Below are 23,794 nucleotides of genomic sequence, written 5' to 3'. Positions count from 1 at the left end.
GAAATCTAGATGTTTCAGTTATTTTAAAATTATGATTTTTCACATTTGCCCAGGAGTTTCTGTCATGAGAAAAGTGTCACTTCTTCTACTGGGATTGTAAAGCTTCACAAAGTTTAATCTCTGGATATTAATGAGGATATATTTTTTAAAACATCCTAATTATAAAATGGATAACTTTAGTTAGTAAAGAAGACATTCAAATAGTCCACATATGGATGAAAAGACTTTTAGCACTACAAATCATCACAGAAATGTAATTCAAAATCATGATGCTATGATACTTCACATTGGTTAGAATGTTAAAGATGACCAGTCCTGGAGAGGATGTGAAGTTAGAACTCCACATACTGTTAGTAGGAGTGTTATACAATGGCAGATTCTCTATAAAAACAGTCTGGTGGCTCTTCAAAAAATTAAAAGCAGAACCGCCACATGATTCAGTCATCCCACAGCTGGTTGTATATCCAAAGGAATTTAAATCAGAATGTCAGAGGGATACCTGCACTTCCATCCTGGCACACCGCAGCGATATCCACAATAGCCAACGTGCAGGACAAAACTAAATGTCCATCGAGTAGATAAGGAAACTGTGGTATACATGTACATTAGAATGCATTGAGCTTTAAAAAAAGAAGGAAGTCAGTCCTGCCAAGTGTGCAAAATGGAAGAATACTGAAGACTTTGAAAAAAAATATTTATTTAGTTATTTGAAAGGCAGAGAGAGAGAAGGATCAAGAGATCTTCCACCTGCTGGTTCACTCCCTGAACGGCCACATCAACCAGGCCCAGGCCAAGCTGAAGCCAGGAGCCAGGAGCTCCACCATGGCCTCCCATTGGATGGTGGGGGCAGCTGCACTTGGGCCATTCTCTGCTTCCTTACCAGGCATTTCAGTAGGAAGCTGGATTAGAAATGGGCTGCAGGTGACACTCAGAAATAATATTTGGTATCACAATCAATGGCTTAATCCACTGTGCCACACTGGCCCTGAAGTAAAACAATCAATCACAGGGCAACCACTGCTTGAGTCCACTTATACAGGTATCTAGAATAGCCAAGCAGAAACAGAATAGATGGTAGCTGGGGGAGCGGGAACTGGGGAGCTGTTGTTCAGCACATATAAAGTTTCAGTTAGGTAATATGAATGCATTTCAGAGCTGTGATGTAAACACTGTGTTGTGCACTTAAAAATTTGTTCAGAGGGTAATCTCAAACTAAATCTTACTACAATAATGAGAGAGAGAAAGAGAGAGAGAAACTCCAAACATCCATCACACTAGAATTCGGAGCTAGTTCTAGGTATCCAGCATCCACCTGTTCTTGGAGACTGCCAAGCTCTGCTTCACAGCAAAGTTTCAAAGGCCCAGAAATAATGAACACCTGAACAGGGAGCTATAGATTTCTGTGAAATCGAAGATTTCCTATATGGCTTGGTTTGTCCAGCCTTTCAATATCCCCTTTTTTTCTTATCAAATTTCACATGGATGTACCACAAATAATATTGGGAACTTTGATCATGGTTTTGATAGCTGCCTGAAAGCAAGGACCTGAATTGTGGTTCCTGAATCCAAAAAAGGTTTCTGAATTGTGTTGCAGACCAACTTAATGGCTGAAAAAAAAATCTCTTCTAAGACTTGTCGATCACACTCAGCACAGGCACAATGCTGTGCTCTGCTTGAAGGCAGACAGCTGGAATCTGCAGCAGAGCTAATGTTCAGGCTTCTTGATGAACATCACACTATTGGAAATAACAGTTAACTCTTCTTCCAACTTTGAAGGGTTTAACACATTGCTAGAGGGCAGGTTTTAGCATTACTGTCATTCTTTCCACCTCTAACTACATTGTTGCATGTTTGTTGTCAAAAGCCAGGCCTTCTCCTGAGTGTTTTATCTGCAGGAGCTCATCCAATTCTCCCCAAAACCGTGTGAGGAGGAATTATTTACAACTTTTACTTCGAAGATTTAAAACTTGAGGCACAAGGGCCAGGCACGATGGTGCAGTGGCTAAATCTTTGCCTTGCATGCACCAGGATTCCATATGGGTGTCATTTCATGTCCAGCTGCTCCACTTCCCATCCAGCTCCCTGCTTGTGCCCGGGGAAAGCAGTTGAGGATGGCCCAAAGCCTTGGGACCCTGCACCCATGCAGGAGACCCAGAAGAGGCTCCTGGCTCCTGGCTTCTGATTGGTTCAGCTCCAGCCACTGCGGCCAATTGGGGAGTGAACCAGCAGATGAAGATCTCTCTGTCTCTGCTTCTCTCTGTAAATCTGCCTTCCCAACAAAAATAAATACATCTTAAAAAAATTTTGAGGCACAAGAGGGAAATTTCTTGGGGATTCACATCCAGTAGATAGTGCAGGCTTGATTTAAACTCAAGCAAAGTGACTCTAGGGTCTGAATGTTTTTACATATGGGAAAAGGTATCGTAGAACCTGAGGTGCAGGCCAGGTTTCTCAAGTCTGAGTGGCTAATTGGCTCTTCAGTCTTTCCTCTGGATACCCTCCATCTAACAAGCCCTCACCATTCTCTCCTGGGCACACACACACACACACACACACAATGGTCAACCTGTTAGGGTCCAACTGGCCATGGTACTAAATGGTCACTCCACAGCAAACATACGGATTTAAGAATTTATGATGCAAACTACTATGATACCATGGGGATCCCTTAATGGAATTTTAAGGAGAGAAAAAATTTTATTTGAGAAATGGAATCATCTGCAAAATACGCTAATGTGGCTTCCTATGAAGGTAGCATGATTCAATCAGAGATATGATAATGAGACATAGGTAAAGCACAATTTTGAGTCCAAATGCTTCTCTAAGATTTGTGATTTTTTCTGGACACAGACAGCTAAGTCTGACCTAGAGGTTCAGCAACCTTCTTCATTCCACCTCTGCCTTCTGCATTTCTGCCTACATTTATGTGAGCATTTATTTATTTTTCTTTGTAGGGTCATCTTTTTTTTTTAATGACCTACTGCATTTGAAAGGCAGAGCTACAGAGAAGAGAAGGAGATTCAGAGAGAAAGAGTGGGAACTTTTCATTTGCTAGTTCACTCCCCAAATAGTAACATTGGCTCAGACTGAATTACGAGCCAGGAGCTTCCTCTGGGTCCCCCCCGTGGGTGCAGGGGCCCAAGAACTTGAGCCATCTTATACTGTCTTCCTAGGTGTATTCCCTGGGAGCTGGCTCAGAAGCAGAGCAGCTGGTTCTGGAAGGGCACACAGCACCACAGTGTCGGCTCCAGCTTGCGTCATTTCCTCACATGAGTTCAAGAGGTGTTAGGAAAGCATTATTCTGGCAGTTCTCACGTCACTGTCTGCCTCTGCATCTTTTGTTTGCTGTCCTGCAAGAAGGCCCTGTTAGCACAGTGACCTTGGTTCTTCATCAATCTTTGTCTTAGTTTTCTCCAATGTAAAAAATGCTTGAATTTACTCAATTAATAGGGCTGCCGTATGGAAGATTGAGTAAACATATAAAATGTGCATGGCCTAGTAACTGATACAAGGTAAAAATTAAAGATATATTTATTTGATTATTACTATTTGCTAGGGGGAGTAATTGACTATCTTTAAAGTATCACCAAGATTTTCCTGCGGAAACAAAACCTACACTTAAAGACTTTAGAATTAATAAGGAGATACAAGAGCATTAAAAAAAGAAATGTAAGTTCCTTATTTAATAAGAGCTAACACGTATTAACCTGGCAGGCAGACACTGAGTTATACCCATTATACATACACATCATAGAATTAATATACACACAATAAGCTTAACTATGACTCTGCAAAAACTAAAATATATTAACAGAGAAATTAAATAAGTTATCTAGCCCCTCTCTCTGGAGTGAACAGAGCCTGAATTTATGAACTGATGTGCAAACATGTATTCTTACATGCTAACCTAACCAGGTGATGACACCTCTCACACTTGAATATGTGTCATTTCTAAGTGCCACCGCAACTGAAGAGAACAGTTATTCCTTTGGTTCTGCTCGCTGGACTTCATGAACTAGAGAAATTTTTAAAAATTAAAAAAAAAAATGATACCTTGAAAGCAACATAGTGTTAGAGTGAGAAACATTGTATTGTTGGCTTTTCTTTTGCTAAGGACTGATAAAAACTTCATCATATTCAGATGAACTACAAGGTGGGTCAACTAGAATTTCGATTTTTTGACACCCTGGCAAAAATGTTTTTTAAAATTTTAAAAAAATTGTAATTGACAAAAATTCTGTGTAGATATTCTTTAACTTATAAGGGAGTTATGTTCTAAGTAACCCATCACAAACTGGAATTATTGTAAATGGAAATGCATTCACATATCTAATTCTAAATCTCCAGGGTACACTGTAGGATGGTGTTTAGTTACTCTGGTGCGGACAGACATGACTAGAATCCACAGCTCCAAGATGCTGCCCAGCATGGAACAGCAGCGCATGTTGTTAAGCTGGAAAATGCTGGAAATTCGAAATGTGAAGTACAGTTGTGCTCAACGTGTATCACGTTCATGTTCACCCCGTGGTAGAGTTGACAATCATCAAGTCAAACTGTGTCAAGTTTATGGCCCCTCTGTGAATTTACGATATGAAGGATGTATTACACTGTGGGAAGGCTAAATCAAGCTCATTAAAATACAGGACCACTTGGAACTGTCCACATGGATTTAGGGATACATTGACGTAGGTGCAAAAATTGTAAAAATCCATGTGTGTAAGAGGCTTTCAGAAAGTTCATGACAAATGCATACTGTGAAACAAACTGTGCATGGTTGTCAAAATTCTTGCACCAAAACACACTGATCTTATCTGCTGGCTGTGTGTCCCTGAGTAGACTCACATTCTGAAGAGAGCCTCCTCCCCCAACCCCCCCACCCCCAGATGCTCCAGGCGCAGGGCTGCGGCGAGGCTGTGAGTGAGTGCAGGAAGGGATTCACATATTAAAGAAACACGCGTGAACAAGATGTGTGAAAATACTCCCTAGAGACAGAGATACATCCTATCACACAGCCATAGTATACTATCTATACATACTATATCTGCATCTATAGGACCTGTCTCTATATTACCCACCAAGCTCCAACAAGTGTTACCACCACATCCACAAGCTATTAAACAATTTTTAAATTTGTTTTAATTTCTAATATTTGTTAACTTTCTTTTTCACTTCAAACGCAGACAATATTCCTACACGCATAAACAAGTCTACGTGACTGACACATTTTGAACATAAAACGTGCCCATTTTTACCTCGCGCTGTTTTCTAAGAACGTGTAAACCAGCGTTACCTCTCACACAGACTTTTAACTGCCAAGTCATTCCAACACCGAGAAAGGTGGGAGACTGGGCTTCTGCCAGATTCTTTCGGGACGTGGAGATGTTATTTCAGCCCTGGGGTATGGCTGCTAGGACCAGACACTTCATCGCTCTGGATGCCTCCCTCAGTGACAACCTCCGCTTAGATATTTGATTTTCTTACACTCGGCGACTCTCAGTCCGGGCAGGCTTAGCGCGGTCTAAAAAGTCCCAGACAGGAAAGCCAAAAAGGCGGCCGAGGCCGCGGGCCGCGCCCGGAGGACCTCGCCGTCCCAGCATTCCTCGCGCCGCTGCCGTAGCTCTGCCTCCGCGTCTCTGTGGTAGCGCCGGCCTTGCCGGTGGCGGAGTGGGCTGAGGAGGAACGAGGCCGCCACGCTTCCTGTTCACCTGTGAGAGCTCGGCCGAGGCGGGTAGTCATGTCCGAGAAGAAGCAGCCGGCAGACCTGGGTCTCCTCGAGGAGGACGACGAGTTCGAGGAGTTCCCCGCCGAAGGTAGCCGCGCGGACGGTGACTCAGGCCTGCGGGCCTGGTGCGGGGCGGCGGCGGAGGGTCGGGGCTGGTCCTGGGGGCTCCCTGCGCCCCGAGTTCTGGACGGCGGGTCGGGGACGCTCCCCCGCCGGGGTTTGGGGGGCCCTGCCTGCCTGCGCCCCAGCATCTTCGCAGGCGTCGGGTGCCGGGCCTGCTCTGTGGGCTTTTGGAGGAGCGGGGCTCTGGTGCCCGGCAGCCGCCCCGCCCCGGCTCGGGCTGGCCTCGTGTCCAGGCTTGGGGACCCAAAGCTTGTCCCCTCCGCCGGCCTCGCGGCTGAACTTGACTGTTTCCCCGTCGCTGACAGCCGAGCGGGCGAATGCCCTCGGTTGGCACCTCGTCTCGGTGCTGGGCTTGTAGGAACTACATCTGTTTTCATCAAATACAGAGAGCAGCACATTTAAAAAACAAACAAACAAAAAACCTTTTTTTTTTCCAGATTAAGAAGTTGGCTCTTGGGACGCCGACTCAACACGTGGCGTGTGTTAGGTTAACTGGCTGGAATGGGGAGTCGGGCTTTGGGACACCGGCCCCGGGGGATCCCAGCAGCGGCTCGTAGTGTCCTTCTCGGGGGGCTCAGTTCCCCGTGGCTGCTTGGGTTTTCAGAATGGGCTGTCTTGGTTGATTGTTGCGAGTGGCCTGAGGTTCAGGGCACAGGCGTCAGTCACGTCGGGCGATGGCCACTTCCCTGACCTGGTCCTGCGTTAGTGCATCAAACCTCGTGGCTGGAACGTTCGTTTGGTTTATTTATGGGGTACACTTTTGTTTGTTTAATGGAAGAGAACATTCATATGCCTGGTTCACACACTCATCAGCCGACCCCAAGTATTCATTTATTTTCAGTTCTGGACATCATTTATGTATTTTGTGGGAATTGCTTGTTTTTTGTTCAGATGGTGGGTTTATCTGTTCAGCTCCCTGCCCCCACACACTTAACTTTCAGGTTAATTTATATTTTAGGAAACTGGCCTATCAAAAGCAGGATTTGTTTTCTGCTCAATTTTCACATTTCAGATCTTGTGCGTTTCTTACTCATTCTATACAAGCACAGTGTGGGACATTCTGTATTGTGCAGTCTGATTACCACCCTCAAGGAAAGGAGATTCTGGTAAAACAGGTGAACAGGAAGCCTTGCAGCCCTGGAAGGTCTAACTACTCAATCCAGACCTGCTCCCTTAGCAAGCAGCAGGTGCCTGACCTGTCCTCGGTGGTCAGTAAGTCTTGTTGAAGTAGTGAACCTGCTTTCTGAATAGTTAACAACTGACTTTCAGAAGGATGTAGCAGATCTGTTTTATAATACACTTGACTTTTTCCCCCCAGCAACTTGCAGTGTGTAGTTTGTTCCTGTTCCATACCTGTGTTAAGTTGTTATGTACAGCAGTTTATTCAAAATGTGCTGTTTGTATGGTAACAGGGCAAAAACTTCATTGAATAACGCCAGTCAAGGTTCTTTCTGAAGACGCTTCACAACAGGCTGGTGGTTTATTAGCATTGAGTAACTTTTTGTTCTTACAGAATTTTTGTTCTCAGGTTTAAATGTATGGAGGGTAATTCATCCAAGAAACTTCATTTTAGCATTTGAAATACTTTACCTTTGTTCGAGTTTCTGTGTTGTTGGGTTGGTTGGTTGGTTGGTCGGCCTGGTTGGTTCAGACATTTTCCTTCTTCTGAGATGATGAAATTTGGTTGAATACAGAATTATCCGCCTGGGTGACACCACTCAATACTTACTAATGAGAAAATTGCCCTGATAACAAAAGGAAAGAAATGCTAGGGGAAGAATATCTGTAGAATTATTTCTCATTTGAAATGGTGTGCAGTCTTTTCTTGCCGCTCAGAAAATGATCTGTAGGCAAGAAGTCTCGGCATTCTTGGGAGCTGTTAGAGTCTCAGGTCTGGTGTGTGGCACGGTGAATTAAGCCACTACCTGCACTGTTGGCATCCCAGATGAGCACCAGTTCAAGCCCTGGCTACTCCACTACTAATGTGCCCGGGAAAGCAGCAGAATGTGCCCAAGTACCTGGCACCTGCCACCCTAGGGAGAAGCTCTCTCATGGTGAGGCTCCTGGCTTCATTGTGGCCTAGCCTAGCCTCACCCGTTAGGCCACTTGAGAAGTGAACCAGCAGATGGAAGCTTTTGCTGTCTCTGTTTCTCCCTCCCTTCCTCTCTGTCTCTGACTCTGCTTTTCAAATAAATCAATTTGGGGGTGGAGGAGCATCTATGTGATAGCTCATTCTATACCTACTCAGTCTGGACTTTACCAAGACTGTGTTCTTTGAAGTTGGTGTTTCAGTTCAGTTCTTAATACCCTGATTCTTTCATCTTCTTTCTTTTTGGAAATTCATTCTCTTGTGATTGTCTTCAAAGCAAAGAGGCCAGTAATAAACTCAGTACTGGCTGCAAGTGCAGAGTGCTGTGGAGGCAGTTTGGGCCCTGTTCATTTCAGAAGAGGCTTATGCTCTCAGGTGCTGCTCAGAAATGATGCTGGCCACTCTAGGGGTTTGTAGTTTACAAGATTGCCACAGGACGGTTGGAAATTATGCATTCATGGTTTGACTAGAGTGTCAGTTCTTTCCAAGAGTGTCTGTGCTCCGTCTCACCGTTGATAGCCTATTTGGTAGGATGTCATTTTAAGGTGTGGGAATTATTTTTGAAGATTTATTTTTATTGATTTGAAAGGTGAGTTACGGAGAGGGAGAGACAGATCAGCCAGGAGCTTTGTCCCCACTGTCACATGGGTGCAGGGGCCCAAGCACTTTGGCCATCTTCCACTGCCTTCCTAGCACTCTAGCAGGAGCTGAGTCAGAAGTGGAGCCACTGGGACTTGGGCCAGTGCTCCAGGCAGTGGCCTAACCTGTTATGCTACAACACTGGCCCTGGAGATTTTTATTTTAAAAACACAGATAACTTTTACTTTGTACTCTTCACCATTTTTTCTAAGAATCTCTTCAGTGTGAATTATAATATCTGCAAGGATTCTCTGAACGTATAAAGGAACAAATGCTTTTATCTCCTTCTCATTATTTAAGCTATGAATCTGTCACATTAGAATTCCTCACAGTTACCCTATTGGTGAGTGTTTAAACCACAGGTCATTAAAGCAAGAACTGTTAAAAAAAAAAAAATTGCGTCAGGGCCCAGCGCCACAGCCTAGTGGCTGAAGTCCTTGCCTTGCATGTGCTGGGATCCTACGGGATCCTTATGGGCATGGGTTTGTGTCCCAGTTGCTCCACTTCCCTTGCAGCTTCCTGCTTGTGGCCTGGGAAGACAGTTGAGGACGACCACCTGGGGAGTGAATCAGCGAATGGAAGATCTTTGTCTCTTCTCTGTAAATCTGTCCGATAAAAATAAATGTAATTAAAAAAAAATTTTACCTAGAATCTCTGAAACGCATTCAGTAATTTGACTATTTTTATTTGAAATTATTTAATATGAAACTTACAGTTGTTAAATGCTAAGTATTTAAAACGACTTGCATATCTAAGCTTAAACATAGGATAGTGAAAGTTCTGGGCATGAGTGGTTGTAATGTGATTTGGAGGCTTTAACGTGGTTGGTGTCTGAGAGCAGAAGAGCACCTTGAAGTTTGAGGAGATTTCCTGTGGCGCCTGGTGGCGGAGATGGAATCTAAGACTGCAGTACTTTCTACTTGAGATTTTGAACAGTTCTTTATATTAGCTATTGAAAGAGTTTTTAAAGATGATTTCATTGATTTCTTCTTGACCGTTGGAGGTAAATGGGAGTTAGCATGAGGAGAAAACAAGCCTGTCAGTGCGTTCTCTTCACAATCCAGCATGGAGGAGTTTGGTTTTTGCTAGCTTTTTTTTTTTAAGGATGTTTAAAATGAAATTGAGTTGGGCTGCAGCAACCATAGCATTTCCAAGGGAGTTCTGTTTTTATAATAAGTATTCCGTGATGTTTTGTTCTATAAACCCATAGACACTGATATAATCTGAGGAAATCAGAAGTAAACTTACTACCCCCAGGCCACTCCCTCCTGCCACCTGGGTTCCGGAGTAACTAAAGCATTCAGCCTAGGCATCCCGGAAGGGGCCGCTGCAGTGGGGCGGGGTTGGCTGTCAGTCAGCTGACAGCTAGAGGCCTACATTTAGGGGGCATTCGCCTGGGGTTTTTCATGTGTGCACTGCCTCCACAATATTTTGAAAAGAAGAATTATCCCGCACTCAGTGCTGCTTAGAAGTCTCCCCATCTGGATTGAACAAGCAACAGAAGTGTGGCTTTAGAGTGTTAAATACAGAGGTGGACTTAGCCTGTGTTGACCAGAGCAGATCCTTGGCAGTTAGTTTGCTTAGAGCTAAGAAGAACTTTGCTGTTTGCCCTAGTAAGCTTAATATAGTGGATATGTAAATAATACCATCACTTCAATTAGTGACATGCTGGTGGCAGCAAGAGGAGAACTCGGCTACTAAAAACAAAAAACCTGTGAAGTGGCAGAGTATGTATTGAATGTCCTCATAAGTATTAGCTTGTCACCTAATGCTTAACTTTCTAAAAATACTTTTGAGTCTGGTTGATTTCAGACTTTTTTTTTGATGCAAAAAAATTTGAAATCCACACATTTTATTTATAACATGTTTTCCAGGAACTTTTGAAGATTCCTCATGTGTGATAAATGTATAAGTGACCATCCTAAGACATTTAATCTTCTTGGGCCTGGTGCAATAGCCCAATTGCTACATCCTCACCTTACAAGCGCCAGGATTCCATATGAACACTGGTTCGCGTCTCAGCTGTCCCACTTCCAATCTGGCTCCCAGCTTATGGCCTGGGAAAGCACTAGAGCAAGGCCCAAAGTCGTGGGACCTTGCACCCATGTGGGAGACCTGTAGGAAGTTCCTGCTTCTGGCTTTGGATTGAGTTGGCTCTGACCATTGTGGCCATTTGGGGAGTGAACCAGTGGGTGGAAAATGTTTCTCTCTGTCACCGTAAGATCTGATCTGGCTTTCCAATAAAAATAAACCCTTTAAAAAATTAAGTCTATAAAGAGTGTATGTTGTAAAGTAGGACCCATTCTTCCCTACCTTGTTACTCTACCCCATAATGTTCCTACGTCAGTGATAATCATTGTTCAAAGGGTGTTTTGGTGTCCTAGAATTTACATAAACATGCCATGCTATGTACACAGTCATTAAAGACTCTGAGGAACGTACTATGTATTTCTACTTTATATTGATTTTAGACACATTTTGCATTTAAAAATCCACCTCATGCTCCATTGTGTGCATAGTTTAAAAAAATGGTCCATTTAGTCCCTTACTATGGTCTATGTAGATAGCTTTTATAGTTAAAATTTTTTTTACAATTGAAGACTGTGCCATTGGATAATCTTGCATCTTTGTATATTTTTATGTTTATAAGATAGAGAAGTTAATTGTAAGATTCATTTTTTGATAGTAATTTTTATTTTAAAATAGCCTCCAAGTTGCAGAATATTTGAAAATATAGTAGTTTTTTTTCTCTGAAGCATTTGACAATAAGTTGCCAACTTGATGACCATTATCCAGATTATTTTAATATGTATTTCCTACAAAGACATAGTGTACAGTCATCAAATCGAGAAATTAATGTACTAGAACATTGCTATCATCTCATCTTCTCATTCCTTTCTACTTTCCCGATTTATCCTGATAGTGTTTCATTTAAGAAATTGGTTACTGGACCCGGCGGCGTGGCCTAGCGGCTAAAAGTCCTCGTGCTTAACACGCCGGGATCCCATATGGGCGCCGGTTCTAGTCCCTGCAGCTCCACTTCCCATCCAGCTCCCTGCTGTGGCCTGGGAAAGCAGGAGAGGACGGCCCAAAGCTTTGGGACCCTGCACCCGCGTGGGAGACTTGGAAGAGGTTCCTGGTTCCTGGTTCCGGATCAGCGCAGCACCGGCTGTTGCGCTCACTTGGGGAGTGAACCATCGGACGGAATATCTTCCTCTCTATCTCTCCTCCTCTCTGTATATCTGACTTTGTAATAAAAAATAAATAAATCTTTAAAAAAAAAAAAGAATATTGGTTACCAAGAGTAAAGTGGTGGCTCAACAGGCTAATCTTCTGCCCGCAGGTGTTGGCATCCCATAACGGCACTGGGTTCTGTCCCGGACGCTCTGCTTCCAGCTTTCTGACCTGTGACCCAGGAAAAGCAGCAGCAGATGGCCCAAGTCCTTAGGAGCCTGCTTCCATTAGGAGATCTGAAAAAAAACTGGCTTCAGATAGGTTTATCTGTGGCCATTGCAGCCATTTGGGGAATGAATCAATGGATGGAAGATCTTTCTTTTTGTCCTGTTACTCTGCCTTTTCAATGAAAAAAAATCTTAAAATCGTGGTTTCCATTTAGTTGTCATGTCTCCTTAGTCTCAGTCTAGAGTAATTCCAGTTTGTCTTTCATTGTATGACTTTTGCCCCAGTGGAGACTTGAGGCCAGTTAGTAGGTAGATGACTTTCAGTTTGGGCTTGTCTCCCGTTTCCGTATGATTAGATTCAGGTTTTGCATCTGGGTAGGTGTTCCATAGTCATAGTGTTTGTTAGATTACTGGTAATGTTTGCTGTTTGTTTTTTTTTTTTAAGATATGTTTATTGTAATTGGAAAGGCAAATTAACAGAGAGAAGCAGAGACAACAATCCGCTGGTTCACTCCCTAAATGACCTCAGCAGCCAGAGATCTCGAAAGGGAAGTGTAGGAGGGGTTTCTTTGAGGTCGAAAATAAATGTGTGTGTTTACAAATATTTTGTTTGTGAAATAATTGTTTGCAGATGCAGATAGGTAGGGGGCTGATTTTTGAAAGCTTCAGTGAAATGACCAGGTATGATTTCTGCCTTAAGTAGGTAAGAAGTGGGGTTTGTTGTTTCCTTAAGACAATGCATGTGTGTTTCCTTTAGAAGGAGCATTGTCTGGAAGACACTAGCCCAGCAGAATTTGAAAAATAGAGGCCAAAGTCATAGAGGTTCTGAAAGACTGAAATAAAATACTAGGCCTGAAAAGAATGATGCAGGAATTCATCACAGAAGTAGAATTGATGGGTCATTGGCAACTAGTTATGCACAGGATGTTGGGAATGTGAAAAAAATCAAGGGTTGTGATTTTGCCTTTACATGAATAAGAATAGGGGTGGTAGGATGTTTTTGGTTACACTTGATTCCGTTTTGTGCCAAAGGATCAGAGAGTTGAGCTTATGCCATGAGAACTGGAAAGGGGGTAGTGGTGGATTTTGGGAATTTCATGGAATTAAAGAAAAATAATGGCTCTTAATGAACCAGGTGAATAAACAGTAGAAGACTGCTACACACACACACACACACACACACACACACAAGATTATTGATGCAATGAATTGGATCAGTAGTCTTAAGTATTCTTAATAGTTACCTAAACTTGAATTTGTTGGATCTGGAAGTGACATCACTTTATGACTTACCTCTTGTTCTTTGTCCTTTTTTTTTTTTTTTTTTTTGTAAGATTTATTTATTTTTATTGGAAAGTCAGATATACAGAGAGGAGGAGAGACAGAGAGGAAGATCTTCCATCCGCTAATTCACTCCGCAAGTGGCCACAGTGGCCAGAGCTAAGCTGATCTGAAGCTAGGAGCCTGGAGCTTTGGGCTGTCCTGGACTGCTTTCCCAGGCCCAAGCAGGGAGTTGGATGGGAAGTGGGGCCTGGGATCCTGGTGTGTGCAAGGCCAGGACTTTAGCCTGTAGGCTACCACAGCAGGCCCTGGTTCTTTGTTCTTAAGTTCTCAGTGGACACTTTTGGTCCTTGTCCTTGTTAGAGAAGTGGTACAGTGGTGCAGTACTAGTACTGATTTTTTTAGCTACTGAGCAAATCATGAGCGGAGGGGAGTTGCATCAGGATAACATAAGAAGTTGCATTTTGAAAGATGTTTTAATGCAGCATTGGCTGGAAAATACCTTTGTGTATCAGAATGAATAGTGTTGATGGCTTCGCTCATAACGAGAGGTGTAATGTGGCTGTTTGCCGACCTTTGCTCTGTTCAGGTTCACCTGTGATGGGGAGTGTGCATTCATGTAATGTTCTGCGTACTAGTGTTATTTTTGGGGGAGGAAATTTGGGAATCTGTTTTGGTTCAGAGTGGCTTAACTGTCGGGAAAGGAGAATTTGATGCTCCTGAAAATTGATACAGAGTAGAACATTTATAACCTTATTTAGTAACTAGGTGGAATTTCCTCTTCACAATGGTATATTTCATGTCTTTAAGATTTTTGGAAATGGAGAGAATAAATATTAGACATTTTCCAAGTTGAGAGAAAACGTCACAGTTAAATGTCAAGGTGATATTTAGAGAATTTTGAAGTATGTGGGGTCTTCGATAGCTCAGATTCTTGAGATTTAAAGCTAGTCACAGATGTAGTTCTCAGGTGCCAAAATGTGAAGAAAGCCGAATCTGAGGAAACTACACATGTGTGTGTGAGGCATCTGCTGTTCGTTATTCTTAATTCTTTCTTTTTTAATATAGTATTTTTTTAACCATGACACATCTGGAGGCCTCTACACTGAAATCAACACAGCTGTAGTTATTTAAATGCTTAATCACAATTCTGGCAGTGAGTTTAGTGTTGAAGTGAAAGTGTATATTTTATAAGGACTTCTATGTATTGAAAGATGGTATTAGACATGAATCCTTGCTTCATTTTATTCTTCTTTTTTAAAAAAATATACTGCTTTAAAAATGAATGATTAGGAATCAGTATTTGGCCTGTGGATAAGACATTGATTTAGGACACCGTATCCCAAGTTGGAGTGTCTGAGTCGTGCCAGTTCGGGCTCCTGGTTCTGACCTGTGCAGTGCAGAGGGAGGCAGAGGTGATTCAGATCATTGGGTTTCTTTGAGTTCCCAGCTTAGACCCTGGATGTTGGTGGATATTTGGAATGAAATAGTAAATCGAAGCTGCCTGTTCCTTTGTTTTTTTGGATGATTAAACAGCATTTCATTGTTATTGACGTATTATAATGGAAGCAATGCAGAGGTTGGTTAGGAGAGCCAACAGCTAAACCCAGAGAGGGCAACAGTAGTAGCTTTTTTATGCTAAGCATAACTTAGTATGGTTTTTATCTGTGTGGTGTAGAATAGAGGGTTTGTAAGTGTTTAACATATTTTAGGTATTATACTAGATCAGTTAAATTTTGTATGTAATTTAGTTTAGTATGTAATCAGTTAATAAACAATTTTTGAAGTTTCCTGCTAAAGTAGTAGACTGTTTATTAATTGACCATATACCAAACTGTGTTGTGTACACTTAGTATGTGGGTATTTCGGAAAGTTCACAGAAAGAAACAACGGAGTAATCTTATTTTGGTACAAAACATCTTGAAATTCAGGCATAGGTTTTCATGAACTTTTTAAAAAGTTTATTTATTTGAAAGGCAAAGTAACAGAAAGATAGAGGAAGATCTTGTATATGTTGCTTCACTCTACAAACAACCGTAATAGCCAGGGCAGGTCCAGGCTGAAGTTGGAAGCCTGTGGTTAGCTCTTGAGCCATTGTCTGCTCTCAAGGTTACATCAGCAGGAACCTGGTGGGAGCAGAGGTGGGAGCTGATTGCAGGCACTCTAGGATTTCATGTGCCCAGCCCTTCTGTGAACCTTTTTGAAGTCCTACCATAAAGTATGTTTTTAAAGATTTATTAATTTTTGTTGGAAGGGCAGATTTACAGAGAGAAGGGGAGACAGAGAGAAAGACCTTCCTTCTACTGGTTCACACCCCTGAGTGGCTGCAGTGGCCGGAATTAAGCTGATCTGAAGCCAGGAGCCAGGAGCTTCTTGTGAGTCTCCCACACAGGTGCAAGGTCCCAAGGCCTTGGGCCACCCCTCTACTACTTTCCCAGGCCACAAGGAAGAAGCTGTGTGAGAAGCACAGCACCCAGGACACAAACTGGCCGTGCCCAGTCAGGATCCTGGCACTTGCAAGACAAGTATTTAGCCTTTTGGCCATTGAGCCAGACCCCCTAGAGTTTTATTTAAGGATCAGTCTCTAAACAGAAAACGTTTAACAGAAAACTTTTTTTTTAATGTTTTTTATTTTTATTTGAAAAGCTGAGTTACAGAGAAAAAGAGAGGCGAAGAGCGTTCCTCCATAACCTTGATTCACTCCCTAAATGGCCACAGCAGCCAGAGCTGGGTCAGTCCTAAGCCAGGAGTGTCGTCTGGGTTTCCCCCGTGGGTGCAGGCACCTGAAGGCACAAACACGCCTGCTGCTTCCTCAGGCCTTCAGCAGGTGGAGCATGCAGGACTCCAGGCAGCTTGCACTTTGAAACCTCGTAGATGTGGTATTAACTTTTATAATTGTACTGGGTTCTTCAGGAAACTTTCTGAAATGTTTCTGCTTGTGGGAATACTGAGAAATACTTAGACGGCATTTGTTTGTGTTTTAGACTGGGCTGGCCTGGATGAAGATGAAGATGCGCATGTCTGGGAGGATAACTGGGATGATGACAATGTGGAGGATGACTTCTCCAACCAGCTGCGGTAAGTTTTAAGCCAGTGTTTTTTGGTTTTTTTTTTTGTTGTTTTTTTTTTGTCTTGTCTTGTTTTGTTTTTTTTCTTTGTTACAACTTGGTATTCATTATAAATACAGGATATTGTAGCTGATATGGGTAATTGACCTCTGAAAAAGTATAAAAGTAGGACTTCTTGCTTTCATTTCCTTGCTTTTAAACATAAATAGTTGGTTAATTGTGTATGGATTTTATTCTTCCTGATTTCTTACAAAAGTAGCTAAATGGGAATATATTTTCTGTTTATTTTTGTAGGTTCAGTGTTAACTTTCTACCAAACTTGAATAGCTCAGCAAAAATTCATTGAAACTCAATAGGTTGTTGATTGTTAAACTGGGTTGGGTTTGAGGGGTTGGAGTCTATTTTTTCATACTCATGCATAAATTACCAAATTGTATTTATTGATGTAAAATTCATTTTATGTGAAATTAGACATTTTGAAGTATAAAGTACTTTGGCATTTAGTACATTTACATAGAATTGTGTAGCTGCCTGTTTTACTTAGGTCCAGTATTTTTAGCGTTCCAAAAGCAAGTTTCATACTATACTCATTGGGCAGTCGCTTCGTATTTCTATGTTCTAGCATACTTGTCTGCTTTCTGACTGGGTGTTTCATGACAATGGAATCATTGAGCCTGTGTCCTTGGGTGTTAGTAAGGTTCTTAACATGTTTTTGAAGTTCATGCAAATTGTAGCACGTGTCAATATTTCATTCCTTCTTATGGGAGTAAAGTAATATTGCAGTGTATTGATATATTTGTCTACTAGCTGGTGGATGTTTGGATTGTGTGTACCTCTCAGCTGCTGTGAATGGCTCTTCTGTGAGTATGGATGGATGAGTATTTGAGTTCTGTCAGTTTGGGGGCAGTATTATATATCTCAAAATAAAATTGGTAATTTTGTTGGTATTGCAATAATTGTGATGTATAAAAGTTCTAGTCTATATATCCTCTTCAAAACTTTGTAGCTTTCTATTTTTTTTTTTTTTTTTTTTTTTTTTGGTAACCTTCCATAAGCAAGGAATGTGGTACATTGTGATTTTAATTTGCATTTCCCTAGTGACTAATGTTGTCAAGTACTTGTTAGTCATTGGTGTATCTCCTTTAGAGAAATATCTACTCAAGTTGAGTGCTTTTCGCATTTTTGATTGGGTTGTCTTTTTGTTGAGATCTGAGACATCTTTGTGTATTCTGAATACTAAATCCTTATCAGATAAAGGATTTCCAACTATTTTCTCCTGTTAGATTTTTGCATTTTCTTCATAATGTTCTTTGTCTAACAGTTGTGTTATATTTTATTTTAAGATGTATTCATTTATTTTAAAAGAACAGGAAGAGACAAGTCTTCCATCTGCTTGCTTGCCACGTGGCTAAAATGGCCAACACTGTGCCAAGCCCGAGCCAGGAGCTTTGTCCGAGTCTTCCGTGTGGGTGGCAGTGGCTGGCCCAAGCACTGGAGCCATCTCTGCTGCTTTTCTCAGGCCGTTAGAAGGGAACTGGATCAGAAGTAGAGCAGCTGGAACGTTCCTGCATCCTCACAGGGTGCTCACATCACAGGGAGTGCCCTGACCTGTCAACATTGTGACACCAGGCCCTCACCAAAGGTCTCCATTTTTTATGAGTTCCATTTTATGTTTTCATTTACTACTTTGCTATTTAAGAATTCATTGCTTGGCTGGCATTGTGGCATTGCCAGTAAAGCTTACCACCTGTGACACTGGCATTCCATGTGAGGCTAGTTCATGTCCTGGCTCAGTGCTGGCCATTGTGGCCACGAGGGAGTGAGCCAGTGGACAGAAAATCTGCTTCTCCCTCTCTAACTCTGCTTTTCAAATGAGTAAATAGATCTTTTTTTAAAAAATCAGCTAAGTTGAAACTAATGAAACTTTATCCTTTTATTCTAAGAGTTTTTATAATTTATTACATTTATGTCTCTGTACATTGTGAGTTATTTGTATATGGTTTGAGAAAAAAGGTCCAGCTTTTACATGTGGACATAGAGTTGTCTCAGCACTGCTTTCCCTCTTAATTTTGTTTTGGTTTACTTGTCTCAGGAACAAAGATACTTAAGTAGACTGATCTCTGTGCTTGGCTCCGTTCATAATACTGATTTAGTGTGATCTCCTGATTTACTAGTCTAGTATGCTTGTTCAGTACGGAGGTGAGGGGTCCAGCACGATAGTGTAGTAGTTAAAGTCCTCACCTTGCACGCTCCGGGATCCCATATGGTTGCCAGTTCTAATCCCGGTAGCCCTGCTTCCCATCCAGATCCCTGTTTGTGCCGTGAGAAAGCAGTCGAGGACAGCCCAAAGCCTTGGGACCCTGCACCCGCGTGGGAGACCCGGAAGAGCTCCTGGCTTTGAATTGGGTTCAGCCCAGCTCTTGCGGTCACTTGAGGAGTGAACCATCGGATGGAAGATCTTCCTCTCTGTCTCTCCTGCTCTCTCTATATCCGCCTTTCTGATAAAAATAAATAAATCCTAAAAAAAAAAAAAAAAAAAAAAAAAAAACCGGAGGTGAGATAATTTTTAATGAGTTCAGAAAATGCGTTTTTTGTTAGTGCGGAGGTACTACCTGATCTGTAGTGAATTATCTTAAAATAAGCACACATTCTGGTGTCCCTATTACACAGTATACATCCCCTTAAATGAAAAGCCATAAAGCAAAATCAACAATAAGAAGAAAGAAATTTACAATAACATATGAAGTTAAGTAATATGCTACTGAATGACTAGTATGTCACTGAAAAAGAAAATCAGAAAACTTTCTGGAAGCAAATGATGCTGTTGTGTAACCTTTAAGTCAGTGAAGAAATTAAAAAAAATTTTTTTGAAGAAATGAGAATAAAAGCAAAAATATCAAAAATCCATGAGATGTAGCAAAAATGGCATTGAAAAGGCTTATATTTTGCATGAATGTTGCCTTATATCAGAGAAAATATATGATATTTGTCCTTTTGGGATTGACTTGTTTCACTGAGCATAATGGTCTCTATTTGGGACCACTTAGTGCAAATGATAGAATTTCATTCTTTTTAATAGCTGAGTAGTATTCCTTGGAATAGATGTACCAGTTTCTTTGTCCACTCCTCTTTTGATGGGTGTCTGGATTGTTTTCATGTCTTTGCTACTGTAGAGTGTGCTGCTATAAATGTAGGATTATAGACCCCTTTCTCATATGCAGATTTCATTTTCTTTGGATATATTTCCATCAGTGGGATAACTGGGTCCTACAGCAGCTCAGTTTTCAGTGCTATTTGCACTCTCCATACTGACTACCATTGTGGTTGTACTAACCTACATTCCCACCAACAGTGAAGAAAGGGGTACCCTTCTTCCTGCAGCCACGCCGGCAGGTGTTGTTAGTGGAGTTCTGAATGCAGGCCAGTCTCAACTGAAGTTAGATGAAGCCTCAATGTGGTTTTCATTTGTATCTTCCCAATAGGGACCCTTGAGCATTTTTTTCATATGTGTATTAGCCATTTGAATTTGTTCTTTTGAAAAAGGTCTGTTCGTTTCCTTTGCCCATTTCCTCACAGGGTGGGTTGTTTTGCAGTTGTTTAGTAAGTCCTGGATATTAGCCCCCGTTGGTTGTGTAGCGTGTAAAGATTTTCTCCCATTCTGGTGTTTGCTTTGTCTTTAATCATCTTCTACTTTGTTGATCATCTCCTTTGCTGTACAGAAACTTATTAGTTTGATGTAGTCCCATATGTTTATTTTGGTTTTTACTGCCTGTGCTTTTGATGTCTTTTCCAAGAAGTCTTTCTTCATTCCTGTATCTTACAGAGTGCTTCCTAGGTTTTCCTCTAATAGTTAAATGGTTTCTGGGTGCAGATTTAGGTTTTTGATCCACTTAGAGTTGATTTTTGTCTAAAGTGATAGTGGGGGTCTTGGCTTCTTACTTTTGCAGGCTGCTAGCCAGTTGTCCAAACACCATTTATTGAAGAGACCAGCCTTTTTCCCTGGATTATTTCCAATTCTTTTGTTAAGATTAATTAGCTGTACAAGTATGCACTCCCTTCTGGTGTTTCTCTCCTGTTCCATTGATCTTGTTTCTGTACCAGTGCCAGACTGTTTGGATGACCAGTGCCCCGTAGTGTGTCTTGAGGTCTGGAATTGTGATTCCTCCAGTTTCTGTTTCTGTTGTGAACTTCTGTTAGCCATAACATTACACTTTTCTCTCAAATTTTCAAGACATTAATTTTTTTCCCCCAAGGGACATTTTAGTATAAACAGATTGATAATTGAATTTCTTGTCATTCTGCATCTTCTTGCCTTCGAAATGGTTTAGAAGCAGAGCCTTATCCACGTGTTTCTTGTGGCTTCCTGTTTTTTTTCTAGTATGCTTTCGAGGGCTGTTATCTTGCCTGTGGTGTTTATTCCCTGGGAGTCAGGAGTTTCTTCCGACTGAGATTGCTGAACCATGACCAAGACTGTCATTGAATTAAGTGATGACAATGTTCTGTGCCTAGTACAACTGAGGACCTGAATGCTATATTTAATTTAACCACCTTAATCTCCTGTATTGAAGAACACAGCCACGGACAATTCTTGTTTTAAAAAACTTCGTCTTTGGGCCAGTGTGTGGTGTAACACCTACAACTCCAGTATCCTATGTGGTGGCTGATTGCAATCTCTGCTCATGAGTTGGCAGTAACAGGGTGATGGCCCACGTCCTTGGACCTCTGCACCCAAACGGGAGACTCAGCTGAACCTTCAGACTTCATTATGGCCCAGACCCAGTCATTGCAGACATGCAGGGAATGAAACAGTGGCTGGGGGATCCTGCTCCGTCTCTAACTCTTTCAAATAAAGAAAATCCATCTTTTAAAATAAAAAAAGGTCTTGATTAACAAGTCCCCTACAGAGATATTCTTCCTTACCTTCACAGAATAGGGTGACTCTCAAGTGTTAATATATGCATGGTAAAGAATGTATTTTTATATTTTCTGACTGTTCGCTGTTGGATCCTGATGCCATATGGTTTTGGAGATGCAGCCTCAGGCCAGGGTCAGCACAACTGCCCGCATCCTAACCCTGGAATCAGCCTCGTGTTCAGCCGTGGAGAGCGTGGACGAGCCACTTGGCCTGTCTCTGACTCACTTTCCTCACCTATAAAATGTAAATAAAATAGTGCTTTACTCACAGGTTATTAAAAGGATGAGATGAATTAATATGTGCAAAATACTTTAGAACATAAGTGTGTTGAATAAATAACTTTTCATATAGCAGACTGAGCACTTTTTGTGTTTTTCTTTTTCAAAGTAATTACTTTATTTTACAGTTATCTGCATCTTTTCAGTTACGCTGGGGTTTTTTTGTTGGATATTTTTTCTGTGCAGTATCCACATCACATTTGTGTTTTTGTTTTATGTTTTGTACAGTTTCTTTTTCTTTTGGTTTCTTATAAGTTCTAGCAAAGAACGTTGTCTTAAGAACTTAGCTGATTGGAAGCATTTCATCATTCCCATGTGTTTGTGAATGATCTAGATAGAAGTAAAATTAGTGACTAACTCTTACCAAAATGATAAATACGCACAAACTTGAACAAATCTGATGTTATTGTTATTATAAATCTGAAGTTGAACTTTGGTTTTGTTGTTAAATAAAAGAATGAAACTCATCAGTAGTGATGGGCTAAAGGAAGTGGAAAACTAATGTGTAAGAATGCTTCAAAATCATTTCCATTGTAAATAGAGAAGTCACAGCATTTTAGCAGAAATTTCAAAGCATTTATCACATTCCCCAAAGATAAGTATTTAAGGAAATATTTGAGGCATTTTCTGTAATCATGGAAACAAGAAGCACTTCCCCTCGCATCATCATGTAACTCTCATTTTAACCCTCAGAAAAAGGAGATGAGCAGTGTTGAAGGATACTGTAGTCTTGAGTTTCCAGTGAAGCAGGGAAGGGATCCAGAGAGCTGTTCGTTAGCCGAGGAAGGTCCTGGGGTGCCGGCTCGACCTGGGGCTCTGGACTCCAGCATCGCATACCGTGCTCAGCCCTGAGCAGAAGACGGGGATGAGGCATTTGAATAATCTCTTGCCTTTATGTTATTCATGGAAATTAGGTCAGTATTATAAATAATTAAAACTTTTAGGAAAATGGAATTGGGGAAATGAGTAATATATTACAGATTATTCCTGTGTATTTTTACATTTCCATTGGTCGTATGATGGTGTCTGAGCCAAATTATGTTTGAGATACAGCTTTTTTATCTTACTGAAGGCAGTTTATTAATTATGCTTTTATACAATGATGTATTACAGAATAACCCTCCAGTAATTTTTCTATGAATGTTGGCAAATATCTGAATTGGGGTAGATAAAGCTGTTTACATTTGGGATTAGTAACTAAATGGTTGAAGTTGAGTATAGGACTGCGGTTTTGAACAAATGTTTTATAAGACAGATCAACAATTGCAGTTGAAATTCTCAAAATATGATTAAAACATCAGGTTGGGAAAATGATTTAAAAATATAAGTCTTCTGTGTGTATTTATGCCATAATAAGCTTTTGAGATTTTCATCCATGTCCGAGATCAGGATACCAAAGCTTTGTTTAATATTTATAACGTTACCTTGATTTTTGGCTACAAGTAATTAATACGGAAAACTCACTTATCCTTAGATTTGATTAATACTTTTTCTGACTTAAAGCAAGAGGTATTTGTTCAATGGAGCAGAATCTGTTTCCTCCATCTGTAGCTTTAGTGCTTAGGTTACATCTGATGACCATAAAATCCCTACAAGTTTCATTTCAATGTGAAGTTAGCCATAAAGTTAATGATTCTCAAATTGATGTTTAAGCATTTATTACGAACAGAAAATATATGTAGTATTTGGGAGTAGCAATAAATTCCTCACATTTGTTTGATAAAATTTATCAGAAAATTAAGGAGAATATATTGGTTAGCTAATATTAGTTAACAGCAAAATTTTATTTGTATTAACTCAATTTAAAATGGTGCTTACTAGTTTACTATATTTATTAAGAATTTGTTAGGGATGCCTAGTGATATCGTTCTTTGTGTTTTCTTACAGAGCTGAGCTGGAGAAGCATGGTTTTAAGATGGAGACTTCATAACCCTCAGAAGTGTTGAAGTAACCTGAACGAACTGTTGACTTAACTCTAGAATGGAGATCCCAGGGTGGAATACTTAAAAAAATGTTTATTTCAGTATCTACTTATATTATTTTTTTTAAGTACACACACACACAAAATAAATTTTATTTGGTTCACAAGTCTTGATCTTTTGCCTCTTTTTAAAAATTTTATATTAATGATTTTTCAGAACTTTAAGACAACAGAATTTCATAATATGAATTTTTATTTTTAATGTTAAATCTTAGGTTGACTGAGCGGGAGCAAGAATTCATGTTTCTTAATTCAATACTTTTCTTAAATTGCATCAATTAAATGCTAGTCCTATTT

General features: G+C 40.9%; 1 protein-coding gene across 1 annotated transcript; it reads left to right on the top strand.

Annotated features, from left to right (window-relative positions):
- Positions 1-5,630: 5,630 nt before the first annotated feature.
- SEM1 (SEM1 26S proteasome subunit) lies at positions 5,631-23,576 on the top strand. Its single transcript, XM_004582327.3, has 3 exons — positions 5,631-5,810; positions 16,240-16,333; positions 23,404-23,576. The coding sequence occupies exons 1-3, from the start codon at positions 5,735-5,737 to the stop codon at positions 23,444-23,446; spliced, it is 213 nt and encodes a 70-aa protein (XP_004582384.1). The 5' UTR covers positions 5,631-5,734; the 3' UTR covers positions 23,447-23,576.
- Positions 23,577-23,794: the final 218 nt, after the last annotated feature.

This window comes from Ochotona princeps, chromosome 20, assembly GCF_030435755.1.
Source record: "Ochotona princeps isolate mOchPri1 chromosome 20, mOchPri1.hap1, whole genome shotgun sequence".
NCBI classification, from domain to species: Eukaryota; Metazoa; Chordata; class Mammalia; order Lagomorpha; family Ochotonidae; genus Ochotona; species Ochotona princeps.
The sequence above is the reverse complement of the archived record's forward strand: the minus strand, read 5'-3'. Positions and strand labels throughout refer to the sequence as shown.